Here is a 22,250-nt window from a genome sequence, read left to right as displayed (position 1 = left end):
TTCTTCTCTCTTGTCTTTCATCTTTTATCTAAAAAGGAAAAAAAGAAAAAGGCTACCAGGAGTATTAGAGTGGTTCATACAACAAGCCCCCCCCCAAAATAGTGCAAAACTTTTTAATTTTCTGAAAGCATACGTACATATAACTAATTCATTGTCATAGTAGAGTATTAATATGCTACATTTCATTCCTATTGTTGGATTTTTCCTTTAATTTCCTATATGCTGTGTTTTGAAATTTGTCGAGAGACAGACTTTCATCAGTGAACGGCATTATGAAGCTAGCAGCTAAATATAAGATGGAATGTAAATTTAAAAAATATATTTTTATTTGACAGAAACAAAGAAATTGAGAAGGAAAGGGGAGCTAGAGAAGGAGAGAGAGATGGCAAGAGACTGAGACCTACAGCACTGCTTCACTGATCATGAAGCTTTCACCCCTGCCAGTGTGAACCAAGGGCTTGAACCCAGGTCTTTCTGTACTGTAGCAGGTGTGTCCTAACCAGCCCCCAAGAGTGAATACTTTACATGAAGATTTTAGTGTTCCAACATGCCATATAAGCTAACTACTCAGCCTGCTAGAAATCACTATTTTAATACAGATAAACTGGTCTAAGGAACTATTTATATTTTCTCCAGATCTATAGATCTAATTTTGAAACAGATGTTCCTTGGTACTAATTTTTTCAGATTATCCCATTTTTTTTCTTTTCATTGTCTTTAGTGATTTTATTTGTTATTATTATTATTATTATTATTATTTAGTGTTTAGAATCTTTGTGGAAGCATTGTTTTGTTTGTTTGTTAGTTTGTTTTTGCCTCCAGGGTTATTGCTGGGACTCTTGGTGCCTGCACCACCACGAATCCACTGCTCCTGGAGGCTATTTTTTTCCCCTTTTGTTGCCTTTATTTTTTTATGGCTGTTGTGGTTATTGTTGTTATTGATGTCGTTGTTGTTGGATAGGACAGAGAGAAATGGAGAGAGAAGGGGAAGACAGAGAGGGGGAGAGAAAGATAGACACCTGCAGACCTGCTTCACCGCCTGTGAAGCGACTCCCCTGCAGGTGGGGAGCCCCAGGCTCAAACCTTGATCCTTAAGCTGGTCCTTGCTTTTCTTGCAATGTGCGCTATCGCCTAACCCCCTATAATTGGGTTTCTGATTCTATCCCACAGAAACATAGTGGAAAGGGTCATGATTGTGACTGTTGATAGGCATTCCAAGTTTTCTAGATGCCAGGCAGTCTTTTAGATACCTTCTTCTTCTAATTTTCTTCTTCCTCCTCCTCCTCTTCCTTTTCTTTGTCCTTTTTTCCTTTCTTCTTTCCTCCCTCCCTTCCTTTTACCCCCCTCCCCCCAGCACTGCTCAGCTCTGGTGTATGGTGGGGCAGGAGGATTGAACATGTGACTTCAGAGCCTTAGGCATGAGAGTTTCTTTGCATAACCAGTATGTTTTCCCCCCTGCCCTTGTAGTTTATCTTTTTTACTATAGCTTCCCCCTAATATCCTCTTTTGTATTCGAAGACATAAATTCCAGAGAACGTAGTTAAATGACTTACTATTCATTGTCCAAACTATTAGGATTTGAGCACAGGTAATATGTCTAAGTGAAATGAATTGGACTGATTTCATGTCCATTTTTCAATTTCATTGTGATGAAGAAGGTCTGCAGATGTCTCTCTCCTTCTCTGTCTCCTCCTTCCCCTCTCAATTTCTCTGTCTCTTATCTAAAGTAAATAAAAGAGAAAACATTCTTAACAAAGAAAGAGTTGTAAACTGTTCATGGTGTTATATATAACAATCGATGTTGTTGCATTGGAAGGGCATAAGAGCTCAAGTACACAGGGAACATTAATAATTCATATAATACTATTTCCTCTCATTTGTGTATTGTCTTTGGGTCAGGTGCACCCCAAAGACTACATTGTTCTCCGTTTATGGTGAAAGCCCGAGGTAAGTCACGTGCTTCTGAATATGCACTGGTATGGTTGGAAGGTCCATTGATGATAAGATTTATATTCTTTCCTTTGTGTCTGTTCCATTTTCTTTTTTCTTCTTTTTTTTTTTTGCCTCCAGCATTACTACTGGAGCTCAGAGCCAACACTTCCAATCCACTCCTCCTGGAGGCTATTTTTCCCATTTTTTTATTGGACAGGACAGAGAGAAATTGAGAGAGATGGGGAAGATAGGAGGAGAGAAATATAGACACCTGCAGACCTGCTTCACCGCCGGTTAAGCGACCCCCCCTGCAGGAGGGGTGCTGGGGGCTCGAACCAGGATCTTTGCATGGGCCCTCGCACTTTGTACTGTGTGCGGTTAACCCCACACTCTACTGCCCACCCTCCTCTGTTCCCTTTTCTTATGTGTTAGTGCCCACAGGTAAAGAGTAACAACTCACTTTGTATGCACAGTCTCTAACATTTCATGCCTCCTGGCCCTCTGTCTGTCCTTCCTTCCGGTTTTGGGTTGAGATACTTTGCAGTGCTTGAAGTTTTATTCTCTGCTGAGAATCATTGCGCCACATGTGCCATCTTCAGCAGTTGTGTCCAGTGTGGTGGCTGAGGCCTTACATAATTTTCTCTACACAATATTTTTTGTGTGTGTGTGATTAGCAGTGGCATCCACGATTGTAAGATTGCAAGGTGCAGTTCCACACAGCACCCACTGCTAAGACTTTGTATCCTCACCCTCCCAGTGCCAGCCGCTATAGTTTTCACAGTTATAGAGAAAGTTTCTTTACTTTTGGTTTTTTATGTTTTTGTTTTTGCAAGTTCATGTGGTTTTGTTGTTGTTGTTGTTCTCTAGATTCCACTTATGAGGGAATCCATCTGGTAGTTAGTTGTCTTTTACCTCCTCACTTATTTCACTTTTTATTCTTTTTAATTTTTTTTATTAGGATGGAGAAACAAAGGATGGGGAGGTAGAGGGAGAGAAGAAGAAACACCTGTAGACATGTTTCACTGCTTCTGAAGCAGACCCTCTGCAGATGGGGAGCAGGGGCTTGAACCCAGGTCCTTGTGCTTGGCAAGATACGCACTTAACTGAGTAACTGAGTGTGCCACAGCCCAGCCCCCTCATTTATTTCACTAAGCATAATCACCCCCAGTTCTTTCCATTTTGTTGCAGGGGACATCATATCATCTTTTTTTATTGTTGTTGTTGTTATTATGACTATTATTGTCTCCAGAGTTATTACTGGGGCTTGGTGCCTACACTACAAATCCACTGCTCTGGCAGCCATTTTTTCCCCTTTTTGTTACCCTTGTTGTTTATTGTTGTTGTTACTGTTGTGGTTGTTGGATAGGACAGAGAGAAATCGAGAGAGGAGGGGAAGACTGGGAGAAAAAGATACTTGCAGACCTGCTTCACTGCTTGTGAAGAGGCCCCCCTGCAGGTGGGGAGCGGGCTCCAACCAGGATCCCTACGCCAGTCCTTGCATGTCCTTGCACTTTGCACTTAACCTGCTGCGCTACCGCCCCCCCTCCATAACATCTTTTTTGATTGCAGAGTATTATTCCATGGAGTACACATCTCATGACTTTTTTTTTTGCTACCAGAGTTATCATTGGGGCTCCTTGCCTGCACTACAAATTCACCACTCCAGTGACCTTTTTGTTGTTGTCTTGTTTTGTTTTGTTCTTTTCTGTTTGATAAGATAGAGAGAAATTGAAGCATCCCTCCTGCGGTAGGGAGCAGGGGCTTGAGCCTGGGTCCTTATGCTTGGTAACATAACACTCAACCAGATACCACTGCTTGCTCTGCCTCCCCCCTACCATATCTCCTGTCTTTATCCAGTCATCTGCTGATGGGCATTTTGGCTGCTTCCACTTTTTGGTTTTTGTGAATAACACAGCTATGAACATAGAGGTGCATATGTCCCTTCAAATTAATTAGTGTTTTCATGTCCTTTGGATAAATGCTTAAGAGTGGTATTGTTGGATCATAAGGTAATTCCATTTTTATTTGCTTAAAGACTCTCCATACAGTCTTCCAAAGGGGCTGCCCCACTTTGCATCCCACCAACAGTGTAGCAGAGGCCCTTTTGCTCCACGACCTCGCTGACACCTGCCGTTTCCTGTTTTAGTGGTGTAGGCCATTCTCACAGATCTCTGCACAGAGATTTCTTGTGACCAATGACTCTGAGGGAGTTTTCTAAGGGATGTAAATGAGATAGTACAGGGGAGTGAGTTCACCCAAATGGAGGTGGACTTCTGTCTTGGTTTCATCAGTTCTGGTGGTGTGATATTTGATTTGCATGTCTCTCTCCTTTGTGTTTGGGTAAGGATAGTTTTCTGTTGACCACTGTGGCCCAGTTACCAACAAGTTGAGGGTCCTGTATGACCTTTTGACCTCTTGTTTATTCTCCTTGATGAGGAGCCTCTGTCTGTCTTTAACTGTACTTTGACATCTTTCTCAAACCCAAAGCCACCCCATTTTTTTTTCTATGCTCCGAGTACATGTACCCTTTCAAGTTTTAGTGCCTTTAAGGAAACTTTTCCTGGTACCACCACCACCATCCATCCCCCCCCCTTTTTTTTTCCTGAAATACAACGTGGAGAGACATGGGCAAGTGAAATAGCTTACTTTGATAGTGTGCTTCTTTGTCATGTGCATGCACCGGGGTCAAGCCCAGCCTCCACTGTACTAAAGGAAGCCTTTTGATGCTATGGTCAGTACCCCTCTCCCTCTCCCTCTCCCCCTCCTTCCCTCCTGTCTTAAAACAAAAAGGAAGAGGCGTATGGGGTTGAACGTGGCAAATCAGGCACCTTCCTAGGTAAGCTATCTTGCTGGCCCTCCTGTCGAAGTTTTCAGGCCTTTAAAAGTGTGCTTTTCTTGAGCCACACACTTCCCTAATGCAAGAGCATTGAGCGTCCTGTATGAATAATGAGCTAGGCCCCTGTTCGCTTTACTCACCATAGATTTGCTGTCCCCTCTGTGGCAGGCACTGTGCTGAGCACCAGATGTCACATTCGTAGATAGACCTAGTTCCTGCATTCCGTACTACAGGGGAGGAATCCGGGGCCCAGAGACCGACCACTTCTTAGAGAATGCCCAGGCCATTATGCAGCAGAACCACAAATCTGAACCAAAGCCTCATCCACAGTGAACCTGCTAACCACTTAAGTTTACTGCCTTAAAAGAACCCTACTCAACTTACCAGTCCTTTGCAGCTCTCTTTGTCTATTCAGGCAGACCCACCAAAGCTGTGTTCCTTGCTAGCCTTGCAGAAATTCCCTGAACTTCTCTCCTCCCCAGATACCAGCTTTGTTTGGTAGAAATAGGTAGGGGTCACAGCAAAATGCGATGTTCCAAGTCGGTGGGTTTTGGGGGAAGGTGGGTGTGATTGTTGGGTAAAGAAAGGCCAGGACCAAAAGGAAAGTTACTGGAGAAAGTGAAGAGAAGCAGGAAGATGGGAACATTGAAGTGGCTCAAAAGTCACAGGAAGCCAGTGCAGGCCAGTCAGTGGCCATCAATGAGCTGCTTTTATTCCACTTATTTGAACAGCAGCAAAGTCTTCTGTATTCACTTGATAAGCAATCAGTGACTGAAAACGACTGACTTGGGAGTGTTCGTGGAAACATTGGTAGACACATAAGCCTCATTAACCTGAAGGCAGTGTCCCTGGTCACCAGGATGATTACTCAAACCATTTCTGACACTCTGCATCCGGAATTGCTTTCAGAGCCTTTGAAAGCTCCCCCCCCACCTCCATCTTTCAGAACAGTCACAACTGTGGCAGATCTTCCTCCTTTGAAGAAATACATGATTTTAGGAAATGGGCAAACATGATGAATGAATATGATTAAACTGCAGTGACTGTTTTTTTTCCAGACGGAAAAAAATACAGCAGTGAAGTAATGTGAGGGACTTCTAGAGTGCTTTTATGGTGGGTTTGAGGAAAAAAAAAAAAGACCCCGACACTTAAAAATGTAAGTTAGGTGGTCCGGGAGGTGGCGCAATGGATAAACTGTTGGATTCTCAAGCATGAGGTCCTGAGTTCAGTCCCCAGCAGCACATGTACCAGAGTGATATCTAGTTCTTTCTCTCTCCTTCTATCTTCATGAGTAAATAAATAAAATCTTAAAAAAGTAATAATAAGCTAGTACTATCTAGTGGGTCTTTCTCCAGTAGTTTAAGTAGTAGTAATAGTAGTAGTAGTAGTTTAGTAGTAGTAGTAGTTTAGTAGTAGTAGTTTAAGTAGTAGTAGTAGTTTAAGTAGTGGTAGTAGTAGTAGTTTAAGTAGTAGTAGTAGTAGTAGTTTAAGTAGTAGTAGTTTAAGTAGTAGTAGTAGTAGTAGTAGAAGAAACACCCTCGATTTAGTGAGAACAGGTTTTGACCCATCCACTAGGACAAGGCTCTCCTGATTAATTAATTAGCAAATTAATTAATTAATAGTTTCTGCTGGAATATACGATGAGAACTAATGCTCCCAACTTCTCAGGCATGCAAATATGAAACTTTAGACAAGGGTGAAGACTAAAGTAATGACCTTAGTCAATAAAGGATTAACTATCCATGGGAGGGGGGATCTTGATCTTAGTCCTTAGTCGAATATTGCACCCTCAATAAGCAGAATGTGAGTTTAGTATTTTCCATGTAAAATGGGGGGGGGGCATCCTCTTCTTGGTCTCCCTAATTTTTACAACTTGATTTATTTACATAATTTTACTGTGCCAGGGAATGAGCCCAGGTTTCACACATGCACAAACACTGTGAGTTGCCTCCTGGCTTGAATTTCATTTTATTGTGTCTTTTTTATAAAGAAAGAAGAGATAGAGACACCAAAGCACCTCTCCACCTTCTGTGGAGTATTGGTGCTTTCTGAGGTGCTTTCACCTGGTGCCTGGAGTCAAACCCAGGACCTGCGACGCTTGGTAAGGTGCATACTCTACCCACTGAGCCACTTCCTAAAGCTAAAACTTTCCTCACTAAACTGAGAGTGGGAAGGGCAATTCCTGCAACTTGGACTCAAAAACAAGCCCTCTCAGTTGCCAAAGCAGTAACAAGGCATACAACCCTGTAGAGTATCTAGCATGTGCTTCCTAGTCTCGAAACGCCATGGTCTGTACTCAGAATTCTTTCTCAAAGTGTTTATAGAAGATATTGGTGATTTAAATACAGATGAGCAAGAATAGGCAAGAACAAAATGATCAGAAGAAAATGTGGGCCCCTTGCCCCCTTTAAACCATCAGCTGTAAAGATGATTGCATATCCTTAGAAATAAATAATGTGGCCGTCTTGGGTATAGCAGAACACCCAGATTCCATCACAGTCCACCCTGATCTTAAAAGGACACTTTGCTTTTTCAACACAGCTTTGCTTTCATTCCTCTAGGTGTAATTATAGATGCTTGGTGTCTCTGTATCCATATAAACCTGTAAATGTTTTCCAGATCCCTGCCTTACCTGTCAGTGTTTTTCATATGAATGGCTGATTAATACTTGACCGGTAGGGTGGTTTTTTTTTTTTTCTGCCTCCAGGGTTATTGCTGGAGCTCCGTGCCTGCACTAAGAAGCCACTGCTCCTAGAGGCTGTTTTTTCCATTTTGTTACTATTATTGTTGTTGTTGGATAGGACAGAGAAATCAAGAGAGGGAAGAGAAAGATAGACACCTGCAGACCTGCTTCACTGCTCCTGAAGCAACTCCCCTGTAGGTGCGGAACCAGGGGCTTGAACCAGGATCCTTACACTGGTCCTTGAGCTTCACACCATGTGAGCTTAACCCTCTGCACTACTGCCTGGCCCCCCCGATAAGTTTTAATTTGATATTTGGGAGATGATCTTTTTTTAAATTTTTTTAATATTTATTTATTTATTCCCTTTTGTTGCCCTTGTTGTTTTATTGTTGTAGTTATTATTGTTGTTGTCGTTGTTGGATAGGACAGAGAGAAATGGAGAGAGGAGGGGAAGACAGAGAGGAGGAGAGAAAGATAGACACCTGCAGACCTGCTTCACCGCCTGTGAAGCGACTCCCCTGCAGGTGGGGAGCCGGGGTTCAAACCGGGGGAGATGATCATTTTTAAATCTTCATTTTGTTTATTTTTTAAACTTCAGACCTTTAAAGAAATACTTATTCACCAACACATTTTCATGTAGTAGTTTCTTTAATTCGCATTGGGAAGTTACTACATACCAGAAACTGTGCTAGTTAGTGAAGATACAGAACTTAAAAAATGGTCTCAGTTGAGACTAGTTGTTTTCCCAGTAACCAGAGGATATTTCTGATTGCCTTCTTCTAAGTGTTGTATATTCCTAGCTCTTTTTTTTCTCCTCTGCCATCCTGCACTGACACCCCCCCCACTCACATGCCTACAGAGTCCTTTACTTTGGTGCAATACACCAAACCAAGTCCAAGTTCTGCTTTGTGTTTCTCCTTCTGTTCTTGTTTCTGAAGTTCTTCCCATGAGTGAGATCATCCCATATTCATTTTTCTCTTTCTGGCTCATCTCACTTAACATGATTCTTTCAAGCGCCATCCAAGATGAGGTGAAGAAGGTGAATTCACCATTTCTAAAAGCTGAGTAGTATTCCGTGTGTGTGTGTGTGTGTGATTACAGCTTACATTTAGATCACTGATGCATGTTTTTTGAATTTTTTTAAATATATGAGACCAAGCTTAAAAAATACTTTTTGTACTTAGATATCCACTTGTTCCAGTGCCATTTGTTGACAGCACTATTCTTTCTTCCCACTGACTTGTCTTGACTTCTTGTCCACCACGTACTTATTTCTATCACATCCCAAGCTATTCCTCCAAGTCTTGCCCTCTGTGCCTGCTGCTCCTGAGCTTTGAGTGCCTCCACTCCACCCTTCAGCCTCCTCTCAAGCAGTTTGTCTTCCATGAGGCACAGTCCACTATGCCCCCCCATTACCTTTTTTCCATTAGGCTGGTGTAGGAATCCCAGAGGCAGTGGTTTACTTCCTATTTATTAACTTCATGGAAGTGAATAATAACATTCCAGGTTAATAATAATATGCCAGGTCAGAGATTTGGCCTTTCCCACCCTTGAAATAAGTGACTATTTAAAAGTCCAAGTATACATGAAATAGAATTTATTGCCCACCCTGTGGGGCCTTGCTCCTGGGGAGAGGGTGGGTTTATAGTTGTCATAGGGAGGGGTGAAGTAGGCAGGAAGCTCAGGTCCTCTTCTGGCTTTTCCCATAGGAGGTGACTTCTAAACTGAAATCTGTAAGACTGGTAAGGACCAGGTGATATCTCACCAGGTAGAGGGCACATTTAACCATGTGAGGACCGCAAGGTCTGTGAGACCCTGGCATCACTGAGAATACCATGCACTCCACTAAGTGAACAGCAGGGTGCTGTGCTATCTCTGTCTCTGCCTCTACCTGAAGTTTATGAAGGAAAATAAAGGGCTACCAGGAGCAGTGTTATCACTTAGACATAAGGCACTGCAGGCATAAAATGCCAGTGAGAGATAGCTAGGTGATAAGCAGAGAAGGGCTGTGGGAAAAGGTTAAATGGCCTTTCCAGAAAGAGATCCTCCTGGCTCCACTGGATAACTCTTTGCAAGGACACAAGAGAGAATTTGAAGAGGTGAGCAGTGGAGCCAGGCCAGGCAGAGCCTTTTACCGCCAGGGAAGGGTTCTGACCATAATCCTGCCTGCAGGCATGGGAAAATTCCGAAAGAGAGAAACATGTAGGGAACAAATGTGAATAAGAAGCTTAAATAGCTCATGGCATTTTAAAATGAATTAAGATGTAAAGTCCTTTGGGGTTTTGTGTGTGTTTATTTTCTGCTTTGGCCTTTTCCACTGATTGTCAAAACAAAATCAGACCACCTTTCCTGAACCTATTAAGTACTTTTATAGAATTGTCGGAGGCATGCTGAGTAAAGAATTATTGATAATGAGGGTCTGGCAGTGGCGCACTGGGTTGCTCACATAGCACAGAGTGCAAGGACCCGTGCGAGCGGTGAAGCAGGTCTGCAGGTGTCTCTCTTTCTCACTCAAGTTCTCTTGGTCCTACCCAACAAAATGGGGAAAAGAAGTGGCCGCCAGGAGCAGAGGATTCGTAGTGTAGGCATCGAACCCCAGTGATAACCCTGGAGGCAAAAACATAAAAAAAATCTTGATAATTAGGTAGCTGGGGTTTTTTGTATCTTTTACAGGTGAATAGTGGTTGCGTCATCAGATCTAAAGCTTTGTATTTTATAGCAGTCTTAGCAGCATATGGTGTTTAACAGGAATTTAAAATACTTGTGGGTAGGTCGAGATTGCATTTAACCCTTCACAATTGTTATTCTAAAACTTTACTAAGGGGAAAGGACTGCAACAAGTTTCTTCATCTTTCAGTTCTTCTAGCCTAAAGCAGAACTCTAGTTTAATTGCAATACATCTCCCCCTTTAGAGGATGGACTCTTTGGAGCTGCCTTTCATGTTTCCTTTGGTCTCACAGGTTTTTCTAGGAGCTAGCACATATTAGGTGATTCATGGTTGATCTTCAGAAACCCAGAAGCTTTCATTTGAGATCTCATTTTATCTTAGTGATTTTTTTTCATAACTTTTCACTAAAAAGAAAATGAACTTTCAGCTTAGAAGTTCGTTTAACAGGAGTCAGGCAGTAGCACAGCTGGTTAAGCGCACTTGGCACAAAATGCAAGGACCTGTGAAAGAATCGAGGTTCGAGCCCATGGCTCCCAACCTGCAGGGGAGTTGCTTCACAGGCGATGAAGCAGGTCTGCAGGTGTCTATCTTTCTCTCCCCCTCTCTGTCTTCCCCTCCTCTCTCCGTTTCTCTCTGTCCTATCCAACAACGACAAAATCAGTAACAACAACAATAATAACTACAACAACAAGGGCAACACAAGGGAAAATAAGTAAATAAAAAAATTTTTTTAAGAATTTCATTTAACTGTGGTGTTCTTTTTGCAGGCCTTTGTGAAAGATGTTCATGAGGATTCAATTACAGTTGCATTTGAAAACAAGTAAGTATTTATACCTCTCAGTGCTTAAGTCTTTTAATACTTTATGCTACTCAACTGTTTTTACTCATTAAAAAATCAAGTCAAGTTTGAGTGTTTTTCAGGAATGGAACCTTATGTTACTGACCAGGAAGTTTCTGAACAACTCAGTATTAAACCAGTGGAATGACTGTTCAGTCCCTTTGAATATGAAGACAGAAACCAGATTCTTCTATATTAGTAACCAAGAGTTTGGATAGGAATATTTGTGATTGTTAAAAGATGAAAATGAAGGGATTCACGGGTATTGGTAAAAATGATGTGAGTTTTATAACAAACCTCAAATCAGTGGTTTTAGTTGCCTAGTATATCTTATTGGAAACAATCATGCATAACCGCTAACTTTTTATTTCTTGTGTTTATAAGCAAATAATTATGGTAACTCATCTTTTCTGCCTTCCTCTGCCAGACGAGCAAATACAAAAGCTTTACAAATGTAGGGAGGACATCATTGATAGTATAGATACTAACATTCCATTGGAGGAGTCAAGTCTCTTGATTACATTTTTAAAAATACTAATAAAGCCCATTTTCAGAGTAGCCACTACAGATGTTAAAAAATATGTATGCACTCTAGCTAAAAGTACAGATGGGAGTGCAGTCCTAAGATCTTACTGAACTCTAGGATGTGCTCAGTAATCAGTGTTGTAGCTTTTATGTTCCAGAAGAATTAAGTATGGCACTGGATGTTGTGTATCTACTGGGTTATTGGAAAAGTCATGGCGTATTTTTCTGTGCAGAAATGCTTCATGACTTCGAACAAACCAATAGATGGACATTTGCTTAGACTGAGGTAGATGGGAAGGCAGAATAAGAGTCTCAAATTTCTTTGTGAGGTGATGAAAATGTTCTAAAGTTGTCCTGGACTAAGCTGTTTCTTAGATGCCTGAAACACTTTTAGAGGAACAGAGATCCAAGGATTTAGAATATCTGAATCTATTATCAGTTCACACTGATAATCTCAGTTTCTAACAAGTTTAAATTATAGAATATCTTTCTCTGAATATGTGAAGGCACAGTTACAGAATGTGCCTCTTTGCTGTGTCATGCATCCATGCTTGTACATTAGAAAACAGCATCTTCTCGAGTGGAAGAACCATTGTTAACTTGCAGAATATTTTTTCTTGTAATTATACTTATCTACTTGATTCCATCATTGGGTAAACATTGTTTCCCATAAAGAGAGTTATCTTTATTTGCTACCCTCTAGTTTATCCTGTAGTCCTTAATTTAAATTCTGAAACAAACATCCATTTCCTCTATAAATTCAGAATGTTTCCAGTCTGTACGTGGAGTTGCCAGATCAGTTTTCTTTTGTTTTCAATCTGATTTCTGCTGTAAACTTAGAATTATTCTATCTTGGACCATCTAATTCTCTCCTGTATCATGGCTGTAGGAAAGTTTCTCTTTAAGCTACCTATCGCCTTGGGGATTTTCAAATAGATGAATCACTTTTTCTTACGTCCATGGAGCAAGATTGAGATTTAACACTGGGTTGAGAACACTGCTCAGATTTGGCAGATCACTACTGTTTGGTGACTTTGCATTTCCTTGTGTGTTTCATTTTTGCTCTTCTGCCATTTAAAAAAATGACCTGGGGGTTAAGCATCAACAGTATAGTCTTTAACACACAGGCACAGCCTCTTATCCTTGATTGGTGTTTAGGGGACACAACAGGATCCCAAATGTCCCTTTATCCTGTCCTTTTCTGTTCTTCCCCAGAATTCTTTGCTTTGGTGTAATATACACCACACCCAGTCCAAGTTTCACCTATGTTTTCTGTAACTGTCCTCTATTCTTACGTTCTACCTATAAGTGATACTATTTGGTAGTGGCCTTTCTCTTTCTGGCTTGTCTCCCTCAGCATACCTTTCAGATCTGACCATGATATTGGATAGGAGCACACATCATCATTTTTGACAGCTGCATAGTACTCCATTGTGTATATGTACTTTGACTTTCTTAGCCATTTGTCTGTCTTTGGGCAACTGGGTTGCTTCCAATTTTGGGCTATTGCAAACTGTGCTGCTATCATAAAAAAATGTTTTATATAAATTCACATAGTATTTATCCTTTCATTCACAGTGTTTAAAAACTAGAGATTTTTAAATACTTTATCACCCATATTTTATATTTTTCAATAAATAATTTGAATTTTATCTATACTTAAGACTTTAGAACAAGAAAACTAATATGTCATATGTTTTTAAATCTAGCAATGAATATACAAGACAGTAAAATCACTAATTTTCATTATGTGTAAAAAAAAAAAAACTTCTGAAGACAGTTTTTTAAAGTTTTGTGATTTGGAGGTCCATTTGTTCTATTTGAGGTTCTAGTTGTTCAGGAAAAGGGGTAGATTGAATATATAGACCCTAACCATGTTTTTATACATTCAGGCTTATGTACCTATTATCTTATTTAATAGCTGTTTTTAAAAATCTAAAATAATTAGAACTTTTTTCAGAGAGACAGACACACATACACCAGGACACTGAAGATTCCTTCAGTGCAGCGGGGCCTTGGCGCCAACATGCATCAAACACATGGCAAGACAGCACTCTCTCTGTGATTTTTCCCCCCTATAAAATTTTACTGAAAGTCCTTTAGGAAAAAGAAAAAAATATCTAGAAATGACTGTTTTAGCAGTTGAATCTTCCAATGTTTTTTGCAAGCTCTTACCTTTTACTATCTGACCTGATGGGAGGGGTATGAGTGTGTGTGTATATAATTATTTGGCGGTTTTTAAAATGGTTCCATAACATGTCCAACCTAAAGAACATAAGCAACTTGCCAAACTCCTCTAGGCTGTTTCCATTGGGTGTCTGTGGCTTGGGAGACCCTGCCAGCCCAGTGCATGCTGGCTCCTCATGGCGATCAGCAGCCAGCTACCTGTGGCAAGAATTGAGTACCTCGCGGGATCTAAAATGTAAAGGAGGATAAGTGAGTGACGGACTGCTAATGTGCCAACTGTCCCATTTTGCTTGGGAATGAGAGGGCACATAGGACCAGTGCCTGTGGTCACTGGAATGCGGTTATAATTCATTTGCTAGTGGACATATGGTGATGAGATTACTAACACTAATACTAACATTTTCATTTAAGCATCAAAGGTAGCTGCTGTTGTGGCCTCACATTTAGAGCTCGGAGGGTGAAATCATTGGACAAACAACTTGTTTGGCAAATTGTTGATCTGTTGTGTTCAAAAAAAAAAAGATTTCAAATAGAACTACAAGGCTGCTGTGCTGCATGCAGACTTTGTTGAAAGGTCTCTTGATTGCCTTCCTGCCCCACTCAGCCAGCCACTGACCATTTGACATCCTTGGCTCCTTTCGACTAGAAAAATGGTGTCCTTCTTAAACAGAAATTTATTGGCAGCATGGTCATTGTTTCTGTCACACTGAGAAGCATATTGAATAATTCTGTGTTTGCTTACTTGCAGTTGGCAGCCAGAGAGGCAGATTCCGTTCCATGATGTGAGATTCCCACCACCTGTAGGTTATAATAAAGATATAAATGAAAGTGATGAAGTTGAGGTAAGTCTCCCCTGCCATCAAGTCACTACATGCTGGAAAAGTGGGGCGTTTAATGTGCCAGTGCCTGTCATTGTCCCACCTTTAACACAGTTTTTAAACTCCCATATGGATTATAGCTTTTAGCTGAGCCAACTTCAGAATGCTTTGGAACCATACAAGATGCTTAAGTGCAGTTGTCTTGCACTTTAAAGCACTGTTTCCTTTTGCCCACCAGTACTTCTTTCTCCGAGTCTTTGTTTGAATAATAGCTTGTTAGTTCACAACCATGTCCCCAATTTCACAATATGGATTAGGAAAATTGGTTTTACAAAGGAAAAAAAATTCATGGTTGATGATGGAGTGGCATCCTAGGGTTTCTTCCTATGGCATTAAATCGTTCTGGTGCATCTTCAGAAACCCATCTCTGATTTTTTAGTATATTCACACATAGGCCATGCTATGAACCACTTGTACATGCACCATTGATGTTGCGGACATCACAGTATGGAACTGGAGATGGAACACATCAATAGGAGCATCGAACTAGTGATTTTTCTAGTCACTGGAAATTGCTGTGGAACTCAAGGCACTTGCAGTGTGCTCTGCCTTACAGTTTGAGTAGCCACCCTTTCACAACTCCTTTTTAAGCTTCTCTTCTTTCTCCACAATACTTGGCGTAATGCTTTTTGTTAATAGTTGCAACTTCATGAATGCCTATCTTAGGAACGGAAGAGCTAACTAACCGTTTGTGCAGGTAGGTAAAGTGGTGCCAGGTTCTTGAATTTATGTTTTCTGTGCTAGGTGTGAATGGTGTAGAAACAGAAGATTCCCCTACTTTGGATAGGGCCACCTTCTAGTGAAGATTGCTAATAGTACGGCATGTGGGCTGTTAGTCTTAGGGAAGAAAACAAGAGAATGGATAAGGCTAGGCATGTTCCTCAGGGGTCTGTGGTTACCTACTTTTGTGTTCTTTTCTCTTTACTTCCTACTAGATGTTAGGAGGAGCTGGACTTGCCTTTGTGAGGGTTCTCTGTAGGGCCACAAAGCACTGTCCATAGTTGAGGACATTTAGACCACTACCACCAAGAGAGTGCAAGCTTCCTAAAAGCAAGGAACAGGACTTTTTGGCCTCTCTTTACTAGGAGTGCTCACAAGAGATAACTTTGTTTTTGTTTGTTTGTTTTGTTTTTTCCTAATTTAGTGACATGATGACAGGTGTGAGCCAATGGGACGCAGTTGCTCAACACTGCCTAGCACTAACACCTGAGGTTATCACTCTCCCTAAAACAGAGTTGAGATGCATTAATAGTGACAAGAGGGGAATACAGGTTAAATTAATTTACATTGAGTCACTGTATTGTGGGACCTATTAAGGTAGGTTAGAGAAGCAAAAGAAGATAACAGCCCTTTTGATATGTTTACATAGTATATGGTCATAATAGAAATGGATAAAATGAATTTTTTATTTCCCTCACACCTAAGTCACATAATTGCTGGGGATCACTGAGATATGGTGGCTAGAATGACCTCAGTGTGCAACATAACAAAATTAGATTATCTCTCTGACAAGAACAGGTTTGAAAGTCTGGTGGTGGGAGCAGAATAGTAAGGCAGGGGGGTTAAGTTTTTTTTGCACCATAAAGTAAAATTTCCACTGTAAAAGTAAGACAAGAGTTAGAACTCAGCCTTGGGGCTTTGTATTTATCTTCTCTCTTTTTCATCATCTCTCTTGTTCCCCTTCCCTCCTTTGATTTTTGCCGCCAGTCTTATTTCTGGGGCATGCACCTTCATGACTCCACTATTTCCAGCAGACTCATTATTTATATAGAAAATTGAGAGACAGAGAGGAGAGTCACCTCTTGTGAAGCTTCTCCTGTGCAGATGCTCCCATGCAGTGGCTGAGGACTTGAACCTGGTAAAATGTGTTTTATACTGTGTGGGGCATCTCTCGAACTCCTCCCCCTTTCCTCTACTGTTTCAGTATTTATTTCTGCCTTTTCTCAATGTATACTTTATTGTTTCTTTTCCTATTAACCTTGATTTGCTGGTGTCCACAGAAAGTTTTCAAACTGAACATTTTAAGTAAACTTTGAAGTGGTCATCAGAAAAATGCCTTAGAACAGATCTGTAGTACATGAAATTAGGAACGTGATATCCAGGGACTTGACAGCATGACATTGCCCATTTTACCATCAAGAAGAAAAGAAATGAGAGTAAGAAAGATCCCACTTAGTCTGCTGGGTATGCTTAGTAGACTGAGTGCTATAAGGTCTTCCCCACTTAGTGACCAACCCGCCATCCAGTAGGCCAGGGTTAGTAACTTACAGTGTCTTTTGTCTATTGAAGTAAAACAAAAACTAGTTTGTAGTTATTTAGACCCATCTTTGCAACTTGCATAGCATCCAGTGAATATACCCAGGCTTACGAATGGTCAGCTTTTCGTTAACACTTGTACTTAGTTTGCTAATTATTACTGAAATAGAACAGAGAAATTAGAAAGCAACTTGTTAATAAAGTTCTCTAATTCAGGTGGTTTCTGATTCTGTATCTATGTTTAGCTGTAGGGCTACAATCTTGTTTAAGGTACATAGCATGTGTATTTGAAAGACACCAAGATCATTTTAAGAATATTTTCTCAATGATAAGTGATAGATTTATGAATGATGATAATCATAAAATTTTCTGTTATATTTTTTATATAGGTCTATTCAAGAGCAAATGAAAAAGAACCTTGCTGTTGGTGGTTAGCTAAAGTGAGGATGATAAAGGGTGAGGTAGGAAAATGTCTAGTTTTTTTTATATTCTCTTTTCTTAAACCTAAGTACTCAACATTACAATCTGAATTTTTATTTTAAAGTAATATCTGACTTGAATCACTTTATTAAAATATTTTCTCTGGGGGTTGGATGGTGGGGCACCCAGTTGAGCACACAAGGTACCTTGTGCAAGGACCTGGGTTCAAGTCTCCGCTCCACACCTGCGGGGGGGGGGGGGATACTTCACGAGCATTAAGGCAAGTCTGCAGGTGTCATTTGCTCCCCCTTCTCAATGCATCTCTGTCCTATCAAATAAAATAAAATGGGGAAAAAATGACTGCTCAGAGTGTCGGGTTTGTAGTCCCTGCACCAAACCCCACCAGTAATCCTGGTAGCAATTAAATATGTTTTCTCTTTGTGCATTATACTTGATGCATTTTAGTTCATCAAATAAAGTATTTTTCCATCTAGTAACTGAATATGTAGCTCATTGCTCTTGCTTTAACAATCATGGGAGTCGGGCAGTAGCCCAGTGGGTTAAGCGCACATGGCAGGAAGCGCAAGGACCGGCATAAGGATACCGGTTCGAGCCCCTGGCTCCCCACCTGCAGGGGAGTTGCTTCACAGGCGATGAAGCAGGTCTGCAGATGTCTTTCTCTCCTCCTCTCTGTCTTCCCCTCCTCTCTCCATTTCTCTCTGTCCTATCTAATGATGACATCAATAACTACAACAACAATAAAAAGGGGGGGTGACAAAAGGGGAAATAAATAAATATGAAATATGACCACACTTTTTTTAATTTCTCTCAGTTTTATGTGATAGAGTATGCAGCTTGTGATGCTACGTACAATGAAATTGTCACAATTGAACGTTTGCGATCTGTGAATCCCAACAAACCTGCCAGTAAAGATACTTTTCATAAGATCAAACTGGATGTGCCAGAAGATTTACGACAAATGTAAGTTCCTATGAAGAAGTTCTAAGAACTTGCAGGTGCAATTACTATAAAATAGTACAAATCTTAGAATAGTAGGGAACTATTTTTCATTTTAGTGGACTTTGGAAAACTAGTGGAAGAAGTTCTTAGGGTGCCTTCCCCAGTTGTTTAACCAAGTCAGCATTTCACTTGTTTGAACTTAGGTGGCTGATTAGTGTAGCTAACATTCATAATATACATTTGTTTCCTAAATTAAAAAAAAACCTTTGTTCCTAGAACTTTACAATTTTGAAGTGATTAATACAGATTTCTGTGTCAAAAGTTACAAATGAAATTCCAGACAGTGAAAAAATAAAACAGATTTTCTAAACAAATGAATTTCAAGATTTTCTTTTCCCATTTTTGACAATATTTTTAGATAAATATTTAGTAGGTAGAGATTTAAAAAAAAAGCCTTATAAGGTCATCTCTTAGAATTTTAGATCTGGAGTAATGTTTGAAGACTTTTTTAGATAAGAGATTCTCTTAAAGATTTCACCAAGGGATTATAGTTAGTTTGATTTGGACATGTCACATTTTAGGTAAATATAAACTCATATTTCATAATACACAGAAATTATGCTTTACTCTAAAGATTGCAGATGTGTGTTTATTTTGTACCTTCTGATGCACATACATTACCCTCTCCCTTAATTTGGACAGTAGTTTCATTTCGAAAAGAGCAAAGCAATATTAAGTAACCTGTAGCTATCTCTGGAAGTTTTTGACAGCTGATACATCACCTTTGTGGACATATAAATAAGTCTGAAAGCTTGCTGATGAGAGCAGCTATGTCACTTTTGATTAAGACCACCAGTAATCTATTTTTTTTAATCTCACCAGTAATATCTTTTTTAAAAAAAAAATTCATTAGTGATTTAATAATGACTGACAAGATTGTGGGCTAAGAGGTATAATTTCCACCACCAGAGTTCCATATACACTCCCCCTCCATTGAAAGGTTCCCTACTCTTTATCCCTCTGGTAGTATGAACCAAAGATCTTTATGGGCAACGGAAGGTAGAAGATCTGGATTCTGTCATTGCTTCTCGCTGGACATAGGTGTTGACAAGTTGATGCATACCCTCAGCCTAGTTCTGTCTTTCCCTAGTGGGGTGGGCCTCTGGGGAGGTGGGTTTCTTTTCTTTCTTTTTTTTTAATATTTATTCCCTTTTGGTGCCCTTGTTGTAGTTATTATTGTTGTTATTGATGTTGTCGTTGTTGGATAGGACAGAGAGAAATGGAGAGAGGAGAGGAAGACAGAGGGGGAGAGAAAGATAGACACCTGCAGACCGGCTTCACCGCCCGTGAAGCGACTCCCCTGCTGGTGGGCAGCCGGGGGCTTGAACCGGGATTCTTATGCCGGTCCTTGCGCTTTGCACCACCTGCTACTGCCAGGCTCCCGGAAGGTGGCTTTCTAGGACACATTGGTGAGGTTATCTGCCCAGGGAAGTCAGGATGGAATCATGGTAGCAGCTGCAACTTGGTGGCTACAGAGCATTAGGATAAAGCAGAACAACTTGTTTAATAATCAGGAACCTAAAGTAAGAATATAGCAGATGAGATGTGGGGTCTTCATCTGGGAAGATGCTAGGAAGGCTATTTCAGGTATATTCCAAGGGGCCCATGGCTTACTAAGTTTTTCCTGAGCCAGACAGCAAACACGAAGATGGGCTGTGTACTGATGGTGTCAGAGTTGAGAATAAGACTAGAAAGTTGGATCAGGGCAAAGAGAAGCTCCCAAATAAGGGAAAAGTATATAAATATCGTTACCTATACATCCCATCGCCCTGACCTAGGGCCCATGTCTATTCATATTTAGCACAAGAGCCAGTGTAACCTCTGCATCCCTGTCAGTCTGAGCTCACATTCTCAGGTCACAACTAGGGACCTTCTAGGCTACACTCACTTCAGGTCAGCAGTACTCTCAAGAGACTGACCCTTTTCTTTCTCTATTGTATTGATTGCTTGACTGGACTCTTTTAGAGATATGCAGCAAGATAACTAAATTTTTTAATGGAGATAGCATAGTTTTCATAAATTAAGTTTAATGTGGATACACTGCTGTAGTGCAGAATACTCTGCATTTGACTATGCTGGCAAGTGGAAATCATTTGTATTTTCACATTGGATATTCCTTTGCTTTCTAGGTGTGCCAAAGAATCGGCACATAAGGACTTTAAAAAGGCAGTTGGTGCCTTTTCTGTAACTTATGATCCGGAAAATTACCAGCTTATCATTTTGGTGAGTATTGTTGATGTTCCTAGATTGATGTATTTCATGCTGGGCATTTCCTTTGATAATAACTATTAACCTATATCCTTTAGTCTATCAATGAAGTCACCTCAAAGCGAGCACACATGCTGATTGACATGCACTTTCGGAGTTTGCGCACTAAACTGTCTCTGATACTGAGAAATGAAGAAGCCAGCAAGCAATTAGAGGTATGTTGCTTTCCTGCGCACTGCTTGCTCCTTATAAGGCTCTCTAGAAGTCACCAGACAGTTGGAAAACTTGAGTATGGGGGCTTTGTGTCCTTTGTTTATTACCTTTCTGTGATTCTTTGTTTTGTATTTTTTAAACTTTACAAAACATAATCACACTAAAGTGTTCATGCCTGGAGGTTCCAGCAGCTTATGTGTATTAAAAACCTTCTGATCAACTCACTTGTGCTGGAAGTTCCTCAAAGCTGCCAATTAAATGAGGCAATGCTTCTTCCATATAATATCTTATCATAGTGTATGAGGGTGTACTTAAATATTTAATCGTATTTCTTTTATTATGTATGTTTATCTCTGTTTAAAAGAGTGTAAAACTTCATCATTCTAATTGGTTGTCACTCTTTAAAACTCCTGTCTTCAGATTCTTGCCAGAGGCTATTTCCCTAACTTACTAGTTCGTCTCTTAAGGTGCATTTTATCTACTTTTATTAATCCTCCAATAATCTCCATCACCATACATTTATTTTCATTGATAACTAGTACTTCTACCCATTATAATTGAAACTAAATGAATTTTGTCTTAATGCTCCAATTCAAGTACATTACTGTCAGATTCTATAGTTCCTCACCATTACTCACTTCATTAAGGAAAAAACACCATGCAATTAAAATAGTAAAGTAAAAAAGAAGCTCTGGACTGCATTTTAAGAGTGAAGGTAGTAGGGGCCAGGCGATGGCGCACATGGTTAAGGACATACACTACAGTGCACAAGGACCCAAGTTCAAAACCCCTGGTCCCCACCTGCAGGGGTAAAGCTTCACCATTAGTGAAACAGGGCTGCAGGTATCTCTCTCTTTTTCTATCTCTCCCACCCCTCTGAATTTCTCTCTGTCTCTGTCCAATAATAATAAAGAAAAACTTAAGAATACAGAGTGATGGTAGTCAAAGCTGTGCTCTTGCTACTTTCCACCTTCATGTGTGATTTCCAAACTCTTAGCAGGAGAGGAAACATTCATATATCCTGCTACATTGGCTTATTTAATTTTTTCCTCACTCTCTCTTGATGTCCCTGTGTTCACAAGTTTGTGGTTTCTTTAGCGACTCTCTCATAACTTTTAGACCAGAACAACCTCCCTACTTTCATTGTGAATATTAAGGAAATATATACCTCTTCTTGAACATCTAATTTTTCTTAAGTGATCTGCCATCACCTTTTACAAACCATTTATTAGTGAAGTATTCATGGAAAGAATGAATCAGCACTAAAAATATATGACTTCTTAAAAAGTCCTAGGGATGTTATCTTTTATTACTCTAACCTATAGAAAGGATATTATACTTTTTAAACTATATACAGTAGTCACATTCTCAGGTGTATTGAATAATGGAAAATTAGTGTGCATGCCTGTATTTCCACACTATTAATATTGAATAGATCCACATATTCAGATAAGAAATTTCCATTTTTCAACATGAGCCACTAATATGTTTGGTTTTTCATTAATGGCATGATAGAACTAAACATCAAGTTTCGATAGTACTATTTCAGAAGAGCTACTACTGTCCACAAGTGTGAGATGCCAGTG

The 22,250-nt window shown here is 40.2% G+C and overlaps 1 protein-coding gene across 8 annotated transcripts in view; it reads left to right on the top strand.

Moving 5' to 3' along the window:
- FMR1 (fragile X messenger ribonucleoprotein 1) overlaps window positions 1–22,250 on the top strand; it is a 43,835-nt gene that overhangs the window by 4,233 nt on the left and 17,352 nt on the right. For all 8 annotated transcript variants that reach the window (XM_060183392.1, XM_060183391.1, XM_007527600.3 and 5 more), the window contains exons 2-7: window positions 10,887–10,939; window positions 14,418–14,511; window positions 17,193–17,264; window positions 18,056–18,204; window positions 20,373–20,466; window positions 20,550–20,666. In XM_060183392.1, the coding sequence (XP_060039375.1) occupies window positions 10,887–10,939; window positions 14,418–14,511; window positions 17,193–17,264; window positions 18,056–18,204; window positions 20,373–20,466; window positions 20,550–20,666 (579 nt within the window). The remainder of the gene's footprint in view (window positions 1–10,886; window positions 10,940–14,417; window positions 14,512–17,192; window positions 17,265–18,055; window positions 18,205–20,372; window positions 20,467–20,549; window positions 20,667–22,250) is intronic.

Source organism: Erinaceus europaeus, chromosome X, assembly GCF_950295315.1.
Source record: "Erinaceus europaeus chromosome X, mEriEur2.1, whole genome shotgun sequence".
In the NCBI taxonomy this organism is placed as follows: Eukaryota; Metazoa; Chordata; class Mammalia; order Eulipotyphla; family Erinaceidae; genus Erinaceus; species Erinaceus europaeus.
This window is presented reverse-complemented; position numbering and strand designations above follow the sequence as displayed.